This window comes from Canis aureus, chromosome 25 (assembly GCF_053574225.1).
Source record: "Canis aureus isolate CA01 chromosome 25, VMU_Caureus_v.1.0, whole genome shotgun sequence".
NCBI lineage: Eukaryota > Metazoa > Chordata > Mammalia > Carnivora > Canidae > Canis > Canis aureus.
Window position 1 is genome coordinate 44,917,785 of NC_135635.1, and position 19,294 is coordinate 44,937,078.

The 19,294-nt window shown below is 55.6% G+C and overlaps 1 protein-coding gene across 1 annotated transcript in view; it reads right to left on the reverse strand.

Annotated features, from left to right (window-relative positions):
* CACNA2D4 (calcium voltage-gated channel auxiliary subunit alpha2delta 4) overlaps window positions 1–19,294 on the reverse strand; it is a 120,655-nt gene that overhangs the window by 4,925 nt on the left and 96,436 nt on the right. Inside the window, exons 27-37 of the mRNA XM_077871799.1 lie at window positions 17,268–17,329; window positions 16,128–16,172; window positions 15,887–15,949; window positions 7,223–7,293; window positions 6,775–6,850; window positions 5,892–5,944; window positions 5,488–5,543; window positions 5,148–5,168; window positions 2,312–2,429; window positions 657–774; window positions 273–350 (exon numbers count right to left, since the gene is read on the reverse strand). Coding sequence (XP_077727925.1) covers window positions 273–350; window positions 657–774; window positions 2,312–2,429; window positions 5,148–5,168; window positions 5,488–5,543; window positions 5,892–5,944; window positions 6,775–6,850; window positions 7,223–7,293; window positions 15,887–15,949; window positions 16,128–16,172; window positions 17,268–17,329 — 761 coding nt within the window. The remainder of the gene's footprint in view (window positions 1–272; window positions 351–656; window positions 775–2,311; window positions 2,430–5,147; window positions 5,169–5,487; window positions 5,544–5,891; window positions 5,945–6,774; window positions 6,851–7,222; window positions 7,294–15,886; window positions 15,950–16,127; window positions 16,173–17,267; window positions 17,330–19,294) is intronic.

Genomic DNA, 19,294 nt, shown 5'->3' on the forward strand with positions numbered 1-19,294 from the left:
CAATATGGGGAAGCTGTGTTTTAAATCACTGAGGGTCCGAACCCTGGAAAATTTGGCCCTCCTTGTGAAAGTACCCTGGGATCCTGGTTGACTTCGTGTTTGCCTGCCATGGGCCTAAATGTAAATGCATGTGCAGGAATGTGTTCCCTTGGAGGTGCACATGTACAGCTGTGTTCATGTGGCCACTCAGATCTGCAAACGCACAGGCACAGTCCTAGAGCTGAGGATTTGGGGAAGCCCTCCACCTATGCCCCCGTGCCCTGAGCCCTCACCTCTGGATGGAAGGCATGGCAGGAATCTGGTCTCCGGCGAAGCTTCTGGGAGCGCATCCTGTCACACTTGACAGAGGCGTTATGTGCACAATTCACTGTTAAGGCGGACACCTCATGACAGGAGGTGATTCTGGAGATTCTAGAGAGTAAGTTTGGGAAGAACCTACTCTTAGTGGGACCAGCTGCCTTGCAGGTGGCTTCCAAGGTCAGAAGACAGCGCCCAGGGGCAGGGGTGGCAGGGGAACAAGTCTCAATGCCCCGTGGAGGTGGGTGGAATGCTGGTGGTGAGGGAGGCTGACCCCAACCTCTCAAAATCTGAGCCCCTCAGCAACATCTCCCACACCTCCATCCCTCCCTCAGCCTGCATATTCTGGAGGTTGGAAGGATATATTTGACTTCTGTAGCTTCCTGCAGGACTGGTGGGAAGATGCTGCAGTCACAGGTGGGGTCTGTCACCAAGAGGAGAAGGTTACTACTGGGAATCTGTTGCATCACAAACATCCTGCAGCAAAGACAGAAGCGGATTGTGGGCCTTCTCTATGGCGGGCATGACTTTGAGCTTCCAGGAGGAGAATTTCTGGAGATTTAGAGTGTGGCGTGGTGGTGGCAGGGGAAGGAGCAAGTACCATCAGGCTGGTCAGATTAGGGATAGCTGCAGGGACAGTCGTAGGCAGTGAATTTGTTTTACCCACAAGCCTTTGCACTTGTACTGCTTCCTCGCAGACTGGAGGTGAGGAAGTCCAAACTGGGATACGTTTGAGAGTGAAAGGTGTTATTAATACATGCAGGGATAACAGGCATAAATCAAGACTGCCCCAGCCAAATAGGCATGTGTGGCTCTCCTTGCTTTGGGTGGTTGTGGTGGAGCAGGCTGTGCTGGAAGGCGGCAGTGCTCAGGCTTGGCCACAAGGTGGCACAGCGCGCCTGCACACAGCCCTGGAGTCCTGCCAGAGGGAGGAAGTCCAGGATTCTGAGCCTGTTCTGCAGAGGCCTGGTGACTTACATAACAGTAGCTGCCACTTCCTGAGCTTTTTCCTGTGGGGTGGGTGATCTCGCGCTCTCTCTCTCTCTCTCTCTCTCTCACACACACACACACATATTTAACCTTCACCACTCCGAATGCGGTTGGCATTATTCCTGTCTTGTAGATGAGACACAGAGGCTAGGGATGGTGAAGCAGCTTGCCCAAGGTTACAGGCCAGGAAGCAGCAGAGCCAGCTTTTGAATTCGAATTTGTCTGAATTTGAATACTCTGAAGTCTGTGCCTTACACCAGACTGTTTACCCATCATGACACACCAGTATGAGGTGGAAACTTGACTGTCCTGTGCCGCAGACTGAGGCATTACATTCTAAAGTAATCCGCTTGAGGTCTGGGGGTATGAGGGAAGCCCCTGGTGAATGGCAAGGCTAGCTGGGTGGGCACTCTGGAGGAGGCCCAGGACAGAACTTCATGGGTTGGGAGGCCCCCAAGGTGGAGGTCGGGGTGGGAGTCAGCAGGAGAGACGCTTCTGTCAGGGCTCCCTGCGCTCTGGGGCCAGGGCTTGGCGGAGCCAGTCAGATCTAGCTCCACTCTAGCGGCCTGAGTCTAGGCGGGGGGCACACGGGGGCTCTGGGCCTGGGAGTGAGCTGGCAGCGCGGGGAACCTTCCTGTAGCCCAGCCATCCTGAGACCATCCTCTGCACAGGTAGGCTTCTGAGGAGAGCTGACTGGTTTCTTTGCTCAGAGCCGTCCTTGCCTGTCCTGGCCTTGCAAGGGCTCGTGGGTGCCACTGAGCTTCAAGGCCCTGAGCTGCTGTGGGCAAGTAGGTGTGTGTGAGACCCACACTGGGCGGGGCGCTGGGAGAGGCTATGGGAGCCTTTCTTCTGGATGGGATGAGACTTGGTGGGTGGGCCTCCATCCAGCCTCGGGAAGCCCTCTCCCCAGAACCCCCAAGATAGTGCCCTGGACCGTCCAGCACCCCTGCCTTGGCCTATGAAATGAGAAGCAAAGACTGTGTGAGCGAGGTTGGGGGTGGGCAGCACTGCTCGTGGGCCTTACTTCTGGCAGGTTCCGCACTCAATGATCCCGTTGGTCTCCTGGACGGCCGTCTGGTGCACAAACACGGGGTACTCTGTGTCGCATGGCTGCAGCGCGTCCTGTTTCTTGTGCTTGTGGGCTGCAGAGGGACAGAAGCACGGATGGGGAAAGGGCACCACCCAGTTAGGAGGACCATCCTCTGGGGGGTGGGGGGGTTCAGCTTTGATCCCGCAGGTGCCATGACACACCCCTTTGTCCATGTGCACACGCCTGGCTTCCTTGTCAGAAAGTTCTCAGGGTTCATCGAGGCCAGGTGGATGGAAGAAAGACAGGGAGGGAAAAAGGAGCAGGATAAATGGAGCAGACGGTGTCACAGTGGATGGGGCAGCAGGCAGGGCTCTGGGGGGCCTGGGGTCTAAGGTGTGTGACTGGTGCACTAGGCCCATGACCTTGGGAGAGCCCCCTCCTCTCTCTGGAAGCCTGCTCCTCAGTGTGAGCCAGCTGGTTCAGAGGATGGGTGCAAGTGGACCTCTTGGAGGCTCTGATCAGCACTGATATCTGGGGCCTGAAAGGAGAGCTGAGGCAGTAGGAGGGCCAGGGGTCCTTGGGGAAGATTTTGGTCTCTTAATCCTATCACCCGTCCCATTTATTGCATGTAGGTGACATCTCACAAGTCCAGCTATGGTGCTCTGCAAATGCAGCTCCTGGACAAGCCCTGGGACTGTTCCCTAAACCCTGTGGCCAGCTGTGAGCAGAGCACCAAAGGCTGAGTGCCGACTGCCAGGGCCTGGGACAGAGCCAGCAGCGGGGCTTCCAGTGCCTGACGCTGCCTAAACCCAGGAGACTGGGCTTGTTGGGGCTCTTTAGTGTCTGTGGGGTGCACTGAGCCCACTCAGAAAGGGGCAAAGGATGGAGTGAACAGGACTCAACAAGAGGAAGCGCTGAGGCCCTAGCAGCCCCATCCTGGAGGACCCACATTTGCTCCCCGAAGCGAGCAATAGCAGTGTTCTGTTAACACAGCACTTCTTTCTCTTCCAGGCACTCCTCATGCCTCTCCTTTTGCTCCCTTTTGTGGAACAGACAGGTGGGCAGTCTCGCCCCATCTCAGTGTCACCTAGGGGTTCACAGGAGAGCTATAGGTCTGCTAAACTCCCAGACCCAGAAACTTCCCACGAAACCTTGAAGGTGAGCAGGGAGGCCAGTGTGTGGGCAGAGAAGTCCTCATGGGAAGAAGCATGGTATTTAGTCTGGGCTTTTGCACACCAGACCTTCCAGGGCTGCTGCTGGGCAGCTTAGCAGGCTGGGCCCCCTCAGAATTGGAGAGTGAGAACTCTGGCTAAAGCCTCCAAGAGGCCTCCGGCTGGTTTTGTCTTTGCAGGGCCCAGTCACCCTGGCCTTGTCCCCCATCTCCTGTAGGGGCTGGCTCAGGGCTGGGCCTGTCACCTGAGCCATTTAGTGTGGGTGGGTTATCTCCGTGCCAGTGATAGTAACAGTACCAACCACAATAGGGTGGAGCAGGCGTCCACACAGCTGGGAAGGGCATCGGGGCCTCACTTGGTCCATGTCCTTTGACTCTGAGGCTTGCACTCTTTACGGAGGACATGGATGAGGGGCTGGACCAGGCCCCCTAGGCGGGAGGCAGAAGCTCCACCCACAGCTATCATGAGGATGAGAAATTCTGAACAAGCGGACTGGGGGAGGTCATTCTCTGCTTTTGCAAGATGTGGCTGCCAGCACAAAGAGAGAGACAGGGTGGAGAGCTGTGTCCCCTACCCTGTGTTCTCATGCAGAAGGGAGGAGGGACCTGTTTCTAAATGAGTTGTGACACACAGTTCCTGGTTCCTGTCACAGACACCATCCGGAAGCCAAACTCTGGACAAAAATGTGGTGGTGGGATCCCTGGGTGGCGCAGCGGTTTGGCGCCTGCCTTTGGCCCAGGGCGCGATCCTGGAGACCCGGGATCGAATCCCACGTCGGGCTCCCGGTGCATGGAGCCTGCTTCTCCCTCTGCCTATGTCTCTGCCTCTCTCTCTCTCTCTCTCTCTGACTATCATAAATAAATAAAAATTAAAAAAAAATGTGGTGAGGAGGACAGCCTAGGCAGTGGAGATTTTCCAGAATCCCATGGAAAAGGCTCTGTTGACATGGAAGGGTTGAGCAAAATGGGTTAAAGTGAGACAGTCCTGGGTGGTAGGGGAACACCCAGGCTACTAGGAAGCCTGACTTTGTTTTACATTTACAGATCAAGTGGCTTCACTCTCCGCGGGGTACATTCCAGAGTCCTAGCTGGTTGGGAATGAGGACACCTCTTTGGTGTGTGGTCAGGACCATGGAGGGCACTGTCCTTGGACAAAGGTCACAGGAGATATATTATCTCCAGAGGGTCCCAGTGACCAGACCAAGGCCTCCACCTGCCCCCGACCCCCACCCCCACCCCCGAGTGCTTCTGAGGGCTCGGTGGACTTGTGAGCTGGAGGCACTGCTGTTTCCTGCTCCACAAGGAAACCTGGTGGCTTCTCACCTGCATGTGGGCAAACCACTGGGCCACATCACCCTTTTCTTTTTGGAATCATAGGTGATCTCACCCAAGGAGATTGGCTGGAGTGTTCTGTTTTCCCTGGGGTGGGGCTAATACTTGTGTGGGATGAGCTTGGGGAGACCCCCCACCCCTTCAGGAATGGCACTTTAGCTTGGGAGAGGCCCTCTGAGTGAAGGGTGTCCCTGGATGAAGAGAGTTCAGTCTTCCTTGAATGCATGCCTGGGATGGAGGGCTGAGGACAGGCCCCTCTTGCAGTCCCTCCCAGCACCCCCAGGCTCCCCCCACCCCACCCCAGACTCCTCAGTGAACACTACTTACAGTGATGGAAGACAGCTTTGGCTGTCCAGGACACAAGGCCCAGCACAGGATGGGCATGATGTCACACAAGGGCGGGATGACAAAGGGTGGTGATGTCGCATGGGGTGAATGATGTCACACGGAGCAGTGGTGTCCCAAGATGGCATGATGTCACATAGAGAGGTGAGGGAAGCCAGGGATGAGGAGGATGCCATGAGATGTGAGCCATGAAAAAAAAAAAAAAAAGATGTGAGCCATGGACTCCAGAGTCCCCCTCCCATCTGTCATCCACCCAGAGGTGACAGGTTTCTTGTGAGATGGCTTTGTTAGTAAACACTCCCTTTGCCATCTGTGTACTCACCCTCGGCCCCACTGTCCGCAAGCCAGGAGCCCCAGGCACTCCACTCCAGCAGGAGCCTGTCAGATGCACAGCTGAATCTTGGAGGCCCGTGTGCCTCCCCACCTGGGTCCTGAGAGGGCTGGAGCACCAGAGCTCCCTGCTGGCCCCTGGTCCAGCCCCTCTCCTATAGGACACCCTCTCCCCTGCTTGAGGCTACTAGGTGAGCAGAGAGCCTCTCCACCTGGCAGCAGTGTGTAGAGGCCAGGCGCCATAATGCCTCACCAGTTCCACCCAGGGACCTTGCCTGCCTCCTCTGGGGTTCTGGGGACCTCATGTCACTCCTGCTCAAAGGGCTCCCCTATGAGGCATGCCTGCATGACGTCCCCCCAGTCCCACCCCCTATCCTAGCCGCAGACCCCACTCACAGCAAGAGCTCATTCACCAGCCACCTGGTAGCAGTCAGGAGGGCAGAGAGTGGCTGGGAAAGAGAGGGGACACGTGGTTAAGCCCTAGGCCAAGGTTCTCCTCTGGGCACCCCATAAAGACCACAGCAGGTGGTAGTGGGAGTAGTGGGAGGGCTTCCCCCTCTTCCCCTCTGGCTGTCACCACCTGCCACCCCTGCCCAGCAGAGGGAGCATTTTACAACTGAATTATCTGATAAATTCCTATTGTAGGGCAGACTCTTCAGGGTTAGGACATGCCCATCCAGAAGACCAGGGAAGGAGGGATACAGTGGAGGAAAATTAGAGAGGGAGACAAACCATGAGAGATTCCTAACCCTGGGAAACAAAGGGTTGCAGAAAGGGAGGTGGGCTGGGGGACGGGGTAACTGGGTGATGGGCACTGAGGAGGGCTCGTGATGGGATGAGCACTGGATATTATATTACATGTTGACAAATTGAATTTAAATGCAATTTTTAAAATCCCTAGATAAAGGAATAAAAAAAGAAAATGTGAGAAACACACACACACACACACACACACACAAGACCAGTCAAGTTCTCTTCCTGATGATCCACTTGGTGGTGTTTCTGGGATCCTTTGTAATAGGTGTGAAAGCACTAGTGAGTGAGGGTAGGGACAAAGCAAGAAAGGGGTGACGGTCTGTTTTCTCTACCAGAGGCCTTGCTTCCAGGACAGATCTCTGATGCCCCAGAGAGAAGGCTTTTGTGCCTGGGGTGGGTGCAGGCTGAGAGGCTGAGTGCAGGGAGCAGGGGTGCCGGAAGAGGATGGACAAGACTTCCTGGTCAAAGTCAAGAGTGGGGTCTTGGGGTTGGCGGGTGGGGGAAAGGTCTGGATGACACTTACGCTGACCAGTGAACGGGCTGCACTGTGGTGGTGCCCTGAGGGTTTGCACATGGCCTGGTAGTCATACATGGTCACTCTGAAAATCAGAAACAGGATCTGGGGAGTCCAGGCCTCCCCACCCTCTCCCACACCCAGGGAAAGCTTGGCACATGGTTCTCTTCCCTGGGATTCCTGAGGGTGCATGAGTGAGGATGGTCAGGTCACACAATTCCATCTCTGCACTTTGCTTTAAAGCAAATCTGGCTTTCCCTCTAATGGCCCATGTGACCTTATACCCTTCTCTACCCTGAGTCAAGTCCCTGGCTTCAGAAAGGGTGCTTTAGGAGCTCTTTGGGGTTTTCACTCTGTGTTTTTGAGGTCAGGATCTTGCTATCTGTCGAGCCCAGTTAGCATCAGCTCCTGCCTTTTCTTTGTGTATTCAGTCTGGGGAGAAGCATGTCCCACTTACTGGCTGAACACCCCCATGCTGAGCAGCTGGGTCATGAGAGCACCATCCAACTCCCCCAGGAATCTTCCCATCTGTGAGGGAGAAAGAGACACAGAGACAGGGACAGGAGAGAAGGGATGGATGGGGTAGAGGAGGGATGGGAAGGGGAAAGAGATAGGGAGGGAGAATGGGAGAGACAGGAAGAGAGGGGGCAGGGAAGGGAGGAGGCAGAGAGACGGGAGGGAGGGAGATGAACAGCATAAAGACTTTTAAGTTTCTCCATTAGGCCAGGCTCATTTCAGAGTTTGCAGACCTCAGCTGGGCGTTGGGTTTCCCCTGCACAGCCCTTTCAACCAAATCAGGACTGTATCCGTTTGCTGGCTCCCTCCCCTTCAACAGGCTCCCTGGATATGTCTCTATCTTAGTGTTTTCCAAATTCTAAAATGTAATCCATTAGTTGACCATGAAATCAATCTAGGGGCTACAACCAGATCTCTTTCTCTCTCTCTTTTTTTTAAAGGCACAGAATTCCTTTGAACAATTTGGTGTGAATTGTGTGTCATCAGGTTAAACAAGGTTTTGTGACACTTGATTTGTTGTATATGGTGTATGTGTAATGTCCTAGATCAGATGTAACATTGTATCTTTTTCTGAGTCAGGGTCAAAAAAAGGTTCAAAAAAGCAGCCCTCCTCTCTACCTCTACAATTGGCACCCTTATCACCCAGCCCAATATGTTTGAGAATCTGGGGCTACCTTTTCCCCTCCCTCCCCACCACCCTCTCCCCTTCCCAATTAATCAGTGTGCCCTGGGTTGACATTCACCTTCTGACACCTGGAGGTGACACAATCCAGACCTTTGTGCTCCCAGCAGCCCATTCCACCCTCCTAACTGGGCTCCCTCCTGCCCCCAGTCCTGCTGCCAGATCACTCCTCAAACACAGCTGAGATTTAGTCTCTCTCTCTCTCTTTCCTAAAGAACAAAACAGGACCCTCCTTCCCTCTCGTCCCTCCTTCATGACCCAATCAACCAGCTCTGGTGAGCACCGAGCACTGGGTGCCAGGCCAGAGGGCATCCTCCAAGCCCCCAGAGCCCCTCCAAGTTGGCTGACACTTAAGCCTGCTATGCTCTGGCCTCAGACTGCCCTCCAGCCTCACCCCTACACTGACCTCCCCACCTGCCCCAGCCTCTTGCTTCTGCTGGTTTGTCAGCAGGGCAGATGGGAAAGAGCATAGACTCAGGTACTGGATTTTGAATCAGATCCTGGCCCCAGCACTGCCCACCATGTGGCCATGGGTAGGTGAGGGATGATGTGTGCCAAGCACCTGGCACACAGTGAGTACTCCCTATGTGTTGGCCCTATGGTAGGAAGCTGCTCTGGGCCTCGGCACTGCTCTTTGCCTTGGCAAGCCTTCCCATCTTCATTGCAAGGAGCTTTTCTTGTTGTCCTCCTCCAAGAAGTCTTTCTTTCCTCACCTTCCCAGCTAAAGTTAAGGCCTCTCTGCTACGTACCCTGAAAGTGAGAGGCTTGATGATCAAGGCATGAGGGGGTAGCCTAGGGAGAGCCAGATAGGACATGCAGGTTTGTGTGAGTTCTGTGCTCTCTTGGGCCAGAAGACCCACCTGTTCTAAGGCCTGAGAGGCTTCTTGGAGCAGGGACAGAGCAGAGGACAACAGTGACAAGTTGAGGACGGTTCAGGCAAAGAATAGGAAGTGGAAAGCTGTGAAGCATCCAGTCCTGCTGTTCTCCAAAACGCAGCCCTGAAGTCCTGAAGCCACCTGATGTTTCTTAAGCTCAAGTGATCCCTCTCTCTCTATCAGCTGTGGGTTGCGTTTTGCTGTTCCAGGGACCAATGGGTGTGCGTCCCTGCCTCGCCAGACAGAGAGATCCCACGGGGCAGATGTCTACCTCTCAGCTTCCCATAGACCACACAGGCTCTTGTTCATGGTTACTATTCAGTGCATATTTGCTGAAGGAATGTGTGAGTGAATGGGCAGGGGAATGAATGAGGGGTGTCAGTATCCTCCGTGGGAAATTGCGGCGGTGTGGAAACGGGTGCTGATGAGGCTGGCCCAAATTCCCACAAGGCTGTCCCCTTTTCCTTCCAAACTCCGGGCTCGGCCACCCACAACCCTGTTGTGCAGACACTTGATTCTGAGAAGCCAAGCTCCTGGACACTAGACAAAAAATGTTCCTCCTCTGTGCGCAAACAACGTGACTTTCTAGGATATGTCCCTCTGACAGAGCACACCGTCTTCCCCTTCCTTAGGGTAGGGCAGTCCTGACTTGGGAGTACGGCGGCAGTGCGCTCCTTCACGGAACTACATTTCCCAGACGGCCGTGCGGCCAGGGCTGGCCAATGAAATGTGAGCCGGATGGCGGGGGCGGGGGCGGGGGCGGGGGCGGGGGCGGCCTCCGGGGCTGCGGCAGGGGCCGACTCGGTGGGAGGAGCACCGCCTTCCGGGCTGTGGCTCGGCCCTTCTCCTCGGCGGGAAGAGCGCCCGAAGGCCGGCCGGACCGTGCCAGGCCTGCCCCCCCCGCCCCCCGCTCTTTTACGTGAGAGACTGCGCCTTTAACACGCCGTTAGGAACACTGTGGCGGGGGCCCTGTTCCTGGCAGCGGAACAGGGCTCCGGGCTGGCGCTTTCAGAGGAGCCTCGTCCGAGTGAATCAGGGCCCGGCAGCCCCGCCCGCGAGGCCCTCAAAGCCGGCGTCCGGACACTCAGACGTCGAGTGAGCACTCGCCTCCGGACCGAGTGTGGGGGCGCCCGCAGCCCGGCGGGGGGCGCGGGGGGCTCTTGGGCAGCCGCGGTGCCGGTCCCAGGGCTCCGGGAGCCTCGCGGCCGGTGCCTCGGCGGCGGGTGCCGGTGCCGGTGCCGGGGGCGGGGGCGGGGGCGGGGGCGCTGCCGCCTCTCAGTCTGCGCGCGGCGGGCGGGCCCCGCTCTTCCAGGGGACGACCCGCGAATAGGCCGTGGCCCTGGGCTGCCTGAGCCCGGGAGGATCCGACGGGCCGGGGGCTCCCCGGGGGCTCCCCGTGTCTCCTGTCCCGCGAGGCCGAGTGCACGGAGGTCCTGCGGGGAGCGGGAGGCGGAGATCGCCGAGGCTGCACGGCCGCGGGCCGCGAGGAGCTGCCGTCCCCGGGCGGGGGAGGCGGCGTGCGGGGAGCCCTCGACTCTGGGAGTCTGGGACGGAGCCGGTGCCCAGCAGCCTCTCACCGGGAACTGCCTCAGGCCCCTCTCTGCAAACTTCAGGGGTGTGAGGACTAACGAGCTACCGGAGTGAGGTCGCTGTGCGGGGCCGCGGGGCTCCCCGAGACCAGCTTCCTCTGTTCCCTTCTAGTGCAGAGCCCCACCGGGCTCCCCTGAGCCCCCGGCCCCGGGACAAGTGCCCGTGGCCCCACGGCGGCCGGGCAGCACGCGGAGGTGGGGGTCTCCTGCGCTCCCGCCAGAGCCGCCCGCGGCCTCTGCCACCGTGGCTGTCGCCGGGGCCCGTGAGCAGCTGAATCTTTCTGTGGAGGCACCTAGTCGGAGCTGCCCGAGCGAGGCGGCCTTGACCCCAGGAAGGCTCTGCTGCCGGAGCGGGGGGAGCCGGGGGGAGCCCGGAGAAGCGCTGAGGCGGGCAGTGAGGGCGGGGCTGAGGAGCACGGCCCGGGCCGCGGGAGGGGCTGGAGGGGCTGGAAGGCGGCGGGCGGTGGGAGCCCGCGGGGGGAGCCCGCGGGGGGTGGGTGTGCGGGGAGGCAGGGAGGGAGAGGGCTGCTGAGGGAAACGGGAGCCGAAGCTCCGGACCGGCGCATCAGAGGCCCGTGGGGGCGGAAGGGGTTGGCCGTTTGGACTGGGGGCAGCTGAGAGAAAGGGTGCCGTGCCCTCTGAGAGCCGCGCCTCCTCAGGGGAAGACACCATGACGGGGCATCTGATTTTCTCGCTTCGCTGCCCCATGAGGTCCATTTTGAAGCTCTTCTGCGCGGGCGCGACCCACAGGCGAATGATAGGACTTGGGCTTTCCAAGTCCAGGGCGGCTGATCCACTGTAAACACTACAAAGATCCATAGAGCCGTTGTCATCCTCTTGGCCCCAGCTGTCTGCTTCTCTTTCTGGGCCCTAGTAGAGGGCTGCAATCCTGTCATCTGCAGTTCTTTGTTATAAGAATGAGCCCTGAGCTGGAAGAGAGGCCCAGTGGGATCAAAAGTCTAATCAGTAGGCCTGGAACACTACCAGGGCCTGGAGAGCTCCAAGCCACCCCTCCCTCGGGCAGATCACAGATGGTGCCCTGGGGCTTCAGCCATCACTGTGCTGGGCCAGAGGGCCTCAGTGAGGAAGGGCTGGGAGGGAAGGACTTTGGGAAGAATCTTTGCATCTGGAGCAGTGGCAGTCGTCTCTCCCTGGGCCTCTGGATGAACCCTGGCAGGGACAAGGGGTAGCCTGGACCTTCTGGCACATTAGCCGGCATTAAGGCCTAGGCAGTGGTTCTCAGATTTCATCACACCTCAGAGTCATCAGAGGGCTCATCACAGCATAGCTGGTGGGCCCCCTCCGAGTTTCTGATTCCCTTAGTCTGGGTAGGGCCCAAGAACTTACATGTCTATTAAGCTCCCAGATGCTACTGATGCTGCCAGTCACCCCACCAGACACTGAGGCTTCCGGATAGGAGGGGCAGGGAGGGATGGATGAGTTGGAACAGGAGCCAGGCCATGTGGTCTTGACAGCACTTGGGTCTGTTTGGGGAGGGGTAGCAGTTCGTGGTAAGGTGATTCTCACAAATGACTCTCGATGATCCCAGCCTCTTGGTAGGTTAGACCTAGTAACTGGCTTCTAGTGAATAAAATAAAGTATAAGTGATGGGATGTCATGTCTGAAATTAGGTTCCAAAAGGTGACTTCCACCTGCCGCTTTGTGAGCTTCCCTGCGGAGAGGCCCACCTGGTTCCTGGTTCACTTGCCCATGCAAGTGAACTTGGAAGCTGACCCTTCTCTAGCCAAGCCTTGACATGACTGCAGGCCTGGCTGACACATTTCTTTCAGCCTTATGACAGACCCTGAGCCAGAATCAGCCAGCAAAGCCACACCCAGGAACTGTGGGACAGTCAGTCAGGTGGTTTTAAGCCACTACAGGTTGGGGTAAGTTGTCACATAGCACTAGATAACTGTTACAGAATTGCTGAATGAATGAGTTAAAATAAAAAGCAAAACTGGGAGGATAGAGAGCTGATCTACAGCATCAGTACTAGGCTCTCCACCACGGGGCTTCCACTCCCCTTCCAGTCCAGCCCTTGCCACTGCCAGGCCTCATATTTAGGCCAGTTGGACTTTCCACACAGTGACTAGGTATCTGCTGAGTATCGGGCATCGTGCCAGGGGCTGCTGTACCGCTGGCCTCTCCAGCCTGGGTATCACTCCCTTTGTGCCGTCTCAGAACCCGACACAGCTCAGGTCGCTAGGTCAGAGCTGCCCAGAGTGAGCAAGGAGGGACTCTCTCAAGATACTGCAGAGCTCTGGCACCAGCCTTGGAGTTTAATCCAGGTGTCAGGATGTCTGGTCTTGGCAGTCAGGGTCCTGAAGGCATCGGTCCTAATTTCTAGCCATGTGCAGCAAAGTGAATGAACTCTACCCTGAGCAGCAACAGAGTGGCCTGGGGTCAGGGTCCAGGCGGGAGGATAACTGCCCAGGAGACTGGGACTTCCAGCCTGCTGCACCCTCCAGAGCAGGCCATTCTCCCTGCACTCACCCATCCTGCCCTACAAATTCTCAAGTTCCATCAAAACCTATGTTTCTCTAGGTTGGTTCCCCTCACCATCAGGTCTTTTCTAGAAACTTTGTCCCCCTCACTGTCATTGCTCTTCACTTGTATTTCTAAACTCAAAGTCTAGCTTTTCTGTAGCTAGGTTACTAACCTCACCCTGCAGCCTCAATTTTAACTCCAGGTTAAAATGAGATGGTAGTGGTGGTGTGTTTATGGGGGGGTGTCCCTCCTGGGGCCTGGAAGTTGGGGGAGGGGAGGGGAAGCAATGTGGTGTCAGAGGCCAGGGTAACCACGCATAGTGCTGGCTTGGGATTCTGGGGGAGCTTCTGGAAGCTCCTAATCCTATTAAGAAGATTAAGTTTCTTTTTGTTTATGCCCTACTTCATTCTACAAAGGACTTGGGATAGCTTTTAAAACAACATACAATGTAATAATAGTTGAGAAAATAGGGGTAAATAAGCTAAACACATATTTTATAAAATATAAGTCTGTAGAATAAGTTTCCAATATTATCCAGAGTTGTACCCAGTGATACTATGATTTGTGAAGACATGTGAGCAAATGTGATTTGGGTAGAATAGGACCAAAGGGGCTCAATGGGTTATGCAAAGAGCCCCTTGGGGGCTGCCTGTCATTAAGATGGCCCTGCCCGCCTCTCCTGTGCCAGGCTGATTTCCCTCCTGGCTTCCCTCCCTGCAAGGCTGTCTGGGCTGCCTCTTGAGCAGGGTCAGCAAATAATGGTCGATGTGCCAAATCTGGCTCACCACCTATTTATGTCAGCCCTTTCTATTTTCAAATGGCTGGAAAAAAATAAAATGAATAATATATTTCATGACACATAAAAATTATATAAAATTCCAATTTCAGTGTCCATAATTAAGTTTTATTGGAACAAAGCTATGCTCATCATTTATATGCTGTCTATAGTTGCTTCTGCACTACACTAGCAGAGCAGGGTAGTTGTGACAGAAGCTGTCTGGCCTGAAACGCCTAAATCCACACTCTGGCCCTTTCCAGGAAATGTTTGCTGACCCTGGCTCCAGAGCACCTGTCTCCAGGCTTGGCTGCCCTCCTCCCCTCCCCTTCCACACTCTCTCCGGCCCTCCCTTGAAAGCCAACAGCACAGGCACCTGCAGGCAGGGCAGGCTCCGCTCCCCAGGGCAGCAGGGGTCAACACAGGAGTGATGGGCAGCATCAGATCCTCTGGTGGCCTTATCCCGACCACTGGTGCCTGCCTCTGTCATTACCCACTTCCCCCCCGAACGATGGACACATGCTAAAAAGCACTGGTGCTCTGTCCAGGGGAGAGGGACATGGCCAAAGGTAGCATGAGAGGGACAAAGAGGAAAATGGTGAGCAGTTCAAAGATGACAGGAAGGCCAGCCCACCCCCAGCTCCCACCAGGAGGACAATGGGTAAAACTGGCTTTCTCTTCACAAGCGCTGCTGAGTAAGGCTCTCAAGGCATCAGACTCCATGACCCACTTGTGCCCCTTCCTCTGTTGCCCTCTTTCCCACATCTCCTTCCTGGTTGCTGCCCTGGTTCCTGCTGTAGCCCCCTGGCCTCTTCAGACCCTAGCCCTGCTCCAGAGAGGCCAGAGCACCAGCTGTGTCCAGCCTGAAGGCAGCCACAGCCATGACCTCATCCTGTGGCTCTGCCAGCACCCTGGGACTGAATCTCAGGGCGAGGAAGAGCTGAGAAATCACATAGTACAGCTCCCCTATTTCAGAAAAGAGGAAACTGAGGCACAGACAAGTGAAGCTGCTTGGACAAACTACATATCCAATTAATTCAAGGCCCACCCTGGAGCCGATACTGTATCCCTTCTCTTAAGGCTCAGGCTGGAAGCCATTTCAGTACATCTGGCTTGTTTCAAGGAAATATTTCAGGTGAATAAATTCAGGTTTGGTTCAGATTTGAATAGCCTTATTTTTTGGCTGGCTAAACAAGCCATTAACTTGGGGGCCCAGTGTGGGGGTCAGCAAATACAGAATTATGATTGTGCTTTCTCCTCTGCCTTTCTGAGCACACGCAGGGGTCAGGGAGACGTCTGTGTGCCCGAGGGAAGGCTCGGTGTGCAGCCAGGCTGTCGGATGAAAGAGAATTGCCTCCATTCCATATCCCCCGTAGCAAACTGAGGATCGGGCTCAGTGCGTTAGAACAGAATTTTCCTCATGGGAGTTCTAGACAGGAAGGGAGCTCAAAGTGGGAGAGGCTTGGCCCTTCTAGCCCCCATGGAGATAGGAGGGGAGGCTTCTGTGGTCCCCCCAAGTTCACATGTTGGAAGCTCACCCCAACGTGAGGGCAAAAGGTGGGTGGGGCCTTTGGGAGGTGATTAGATCACGAAGGTGAGGCCATTCTCAACGAGACCGCCCCCCGCCCCCCAGAGATCCCTTGCCCTTTGCACCATAGGAGGACACAGAAGTCTGTGACCCGGAAGAGGGCACTGCCCCAGACACAGGGGCTCTGCTCTCTGCCTTCTGGCTTCCGGAACCGGGAGAAATAAGTTCCTGTTGTGGATGAACCACTGAGGAGCTGCCCAGAGGGACTAAGCAGGGTGGGAACATGATGGAGGGCAGTGGGATGAAGAGTCCCAGGGTGCTTGGACTCTGGCAGGAGGCTCCCTACGGCCACGCCAGTCAGGGGCACAGCCCAGCACAGGACACACGGGACCCTGGCGTAGTAGCTCAGCTGGACAGATTCCCTACCAACCATTGGATGAGGCCAGATTACTTAGAGACAAAATAAAGAAGTAAGATGTTCTCTGACTAAGTGGAAAAGTATCTGAACTTTGCGATCTTGAAATACAGACTTGGTTTCAGGAAGAGATGGCGCTTTCTTCGGACCGTCTCCTCCACCCTGAGCCAAGACTGCTTCTCAGCCCTTTCCTTGCTTGGCCCGGCTGTGGCAGGACTCTTTCCCTCCCTAATTCCGCTTCCCCGATACCTTACCTCCTGGGGCCTCTCTGAGACCAGGATGAACCCATTGTTGTCAATGATGAAGCAGTCCAGCTCCTGGGGAGAGACCCAGAAGGAGGTCATGGTCGGGCCCTGACCACTGCCCCCCCCCACCCCTGTGCCCGCCCTCCGGAGCCCAGTGCTGCAGGGAAGGAGGGGAGCTGGCCCCGTGGGAGGATGCGGTGGAGGGGCCCGTGACGCCCACTCTCCCCCTTCACCCTGGGGAGGAACTTACACTGTCCTGGCAGCTCTCCAGGCACGGCTCCTCCACAGTGCTACACTGGAGGGAAGAGGAGGAACTGTAAATGGGGTATGAGTGTGTCTACACAGCAGGCAGGCAGTGTGGGAGCTTGTTGGAGTGGCGTGTGTATTACCTCTGTGTGGTATATTTATGTGTGGAGGTGGTGGATGTGTGTTCGTGGCATACTTCTGCGTGTGCCTACATGTAGACTGTACATGTTTGCTGTACATCTGTGTACGAGAAATGTGGTAGGGATGTGGTGTGTATTGTACATGTAGGGTACATGTGTGCTACGTGTGTGTGATGGTGGATGCATGTGGGTGGGGTCAGGGCTTGGAGAGGCAAGCCCTCGCTGGCCGCCAGCAGCCCAGGCACCCAGCTTCAGCCTTGTCCCAGGGAGTCCCGGCCCGGCAGCCCATGCGCCGGGGTTGGAGGTCAGCCCCATGGCACCGGAAGCCTCATAGGGTGGCTTTGGAGCCTCCTGTTCTTTGTGATCCTGCATGATGAGGAGGGTGACCGCAGGTTATGGGGCCAGGATCCTACCCCATTCCACTCCCTCCATCTTTCTTTTGTGGTTTCCCAAACCTGCTCCAAGTGAGGGTGCAGCACAAGCGTCTGGGACCAGGGAATGGAGGAGCAAATGATGCTGGAGGAGCTTGGGGCAGCTCCTGGGGAGACTCAGGAAGCACAGAAGAGCCCATTGCGAGGGCTCTGGGGAGTTGGGAGTGGAGGCGGGGAAGGAAGGGAGGGGTGGGGTAGGAGGAACGGGGAGGTGCGGTGGGAGGCACTGTGGATGGACGGTAGTCCAGGCCTGGGGCTTGGCTAGAGGGATGGAGGGGCACGCTCTCCCCGCTCAGCCCAGTGAGGCAGGGCAGGTGGGAATACTGTGTCCTGCCTGCTCCTGGGTCTGAGCAGAGAGAACGCCCCTGGTGAGGAAGGCCAGGAGCAGAGGTGAGGCCATAAGCAGAGGCACGGGGAGCTGAGACAGGCAGAAAAGAAAGGGATCCAGGAGGTGGGATGAGAGGCAGTGTGGCCACCTGAGGGAGCCAGGGAGCCGAGGGAGCCACGGAGCGGGGCCCTCACCGCGGAGCTGTCGGACAGTCCTCTGGCCCTGACCTGGCGCATCACACCCACCTGCCAGGTCGCTGCCCAGAATGTGCGCTGCAGGAACTCCAGCCTCATTTGGACGCCCACCGCTGCAAGGAGGTGGGAAGAGGGAGGGCAAGTCCGTGGATGTGTTTTTGGGGAGGGGGTGGTGGGAGGGAAAAGACAATGAGACAAAAGAAAATAGATTCCAGTTAAAGAGAGGAGGTACATCAGCAGGAGCCCAGGGGAGAGCCTAGGAGCTGAGTCAGATGGTAGCCTGCGAGAGCAAGGCTCTGGTGGGGGGTGGAGGGGCAGGGTGGAGGGGAAGCAGACAGACTGGTGGCTTCTGTCTCACCACAGGTGAGAAACACAAGGGCCCAGGTTCTAGAGAACAATGAGTATGGCACTCATGCTCAGATCTTGAGAAGCTCAAAGCAGGTGTGCTAGGCATGTCATTCTCCCCTTTCCAAGTATGGAAAGATTGAGGTAGAGAGACTGAGCCATCTGTTCAAGGTCACAGGACCAAAAGTGGTGGGCTGAGACTGGAATTCAGGGCCTCTCATGGGGCTTTCTAGATTTCACACCTGACAACAGCCTCTCTTGTACCCAATCCCTGCCCTAGGTCTCCCCCACTTTGTAAGAAGGCTCCCTCCTTGCTGAAAGGTGCAATCAGGTTTACCCAGGTTTGTAGGTAGGTTCCAGAAAAACCAGAGATGTTACCAACTGGCAAAAACTACCCTTTGATGATGCCACTTATGAGGGGCTACCCATGCCTCTTTAGTTCCCAAATAGGCTTGCAGGACACAAGCTGGAGCTCACATGCTAAGAGAAATCTGAGGTCAGAGAACATAAAGAAAAGGCAGGTTATATTGAAAAGAAAAAGAACGGAAAAACTAGGTCGACTTCCTACTGTCTGGTATAATAACATCGAAAATTTTGAGTGCCAGGCACCTTCACATCCATAAGCTTATTTCATCCGCACAGCAGACCAGTTCTATTCTTATTGGGGCTTCACAGCAGAGGAAATGGAGGCTTGCAGAGATTACCTGCATGTCACTCAGCCCGGAAAGACAGAACCAGGACGAAGCTGCATCGGTCTCTAAGGCTCTTAACCTCTCTGTTCTCCAGGCCTGACTTGGGTCCCAGCAGTCAGAAAGGAGCTGGTGGGCATGGGCCAGCACTCTCCCACCTCATCTGTACAGTGGGAGTGGAGCTGGGTTCCTGACTGCTCTGCCACATTCATGAGACATTCTAGTCACTTCGATGACCACTCAGTGGAAAGATTTTCTTTTTTTTTTTTTTAAATTAGTTAATTTTTTATTTTATTTTTTATTTTTATTTTTTTTTAAAGGAAGTGATGTGTTACTTTTTTTTTTTTTAAGGTTTTATTTATTTATTCATGGGAGACACAGAGAAAGAGAGACAGGTAGAGACCCAGGCAGAGGGAGAAGCAGGCTCCATGCAAGGAGCCCGATGTGGGACTCGATCCCAGGACTGGGCCAAAGGCAGGTGCTAAACTGCTGAGCCACCCAGGGATCCCCCTTTTTAAATTTTTTAAATTGGAGTTCAATCTGCCAACATATAGCATAACACCCAGTGCTCATCCCGCCAAGTGCCCCCCTCAGTGCCCGTCACCCAGTCACCCCATCCCCCTGCCCATCTCCCCTCCCACACTACCCCTTGTTCATTTCCCAGAGTTAGGTGTCTCGTGTTTTGTCACCCTCACTGATATTTCACTCATTTAGTGGAGAGATTTTCTGTTTTGGTCATTCTGACTTCCCCAAACTCAGCAGCTGGCCCTTCTAATGGAACTGGAGTTCAGGTGCAGAGATACAGAATTGCATCCTTTTGTTTTTTCAGTATAGAATGATCCTAGACAAGTTTGATAAGAAAAAAAAAAAAAATGAGACCAAGGAAGGGCCAATGGGCCAGAGTTCTGACCCTGGCTTGGCCTGAGCTGTGATCTTTGGAGTTGTTTCTTCAGTTCTAAAATCCATCATACTTCTATTTGCCCTAGGAAGGAGTATAAGGTTGTTGAGGCTGAAAAGGATAATTGGAGAGAACATTCTACACTA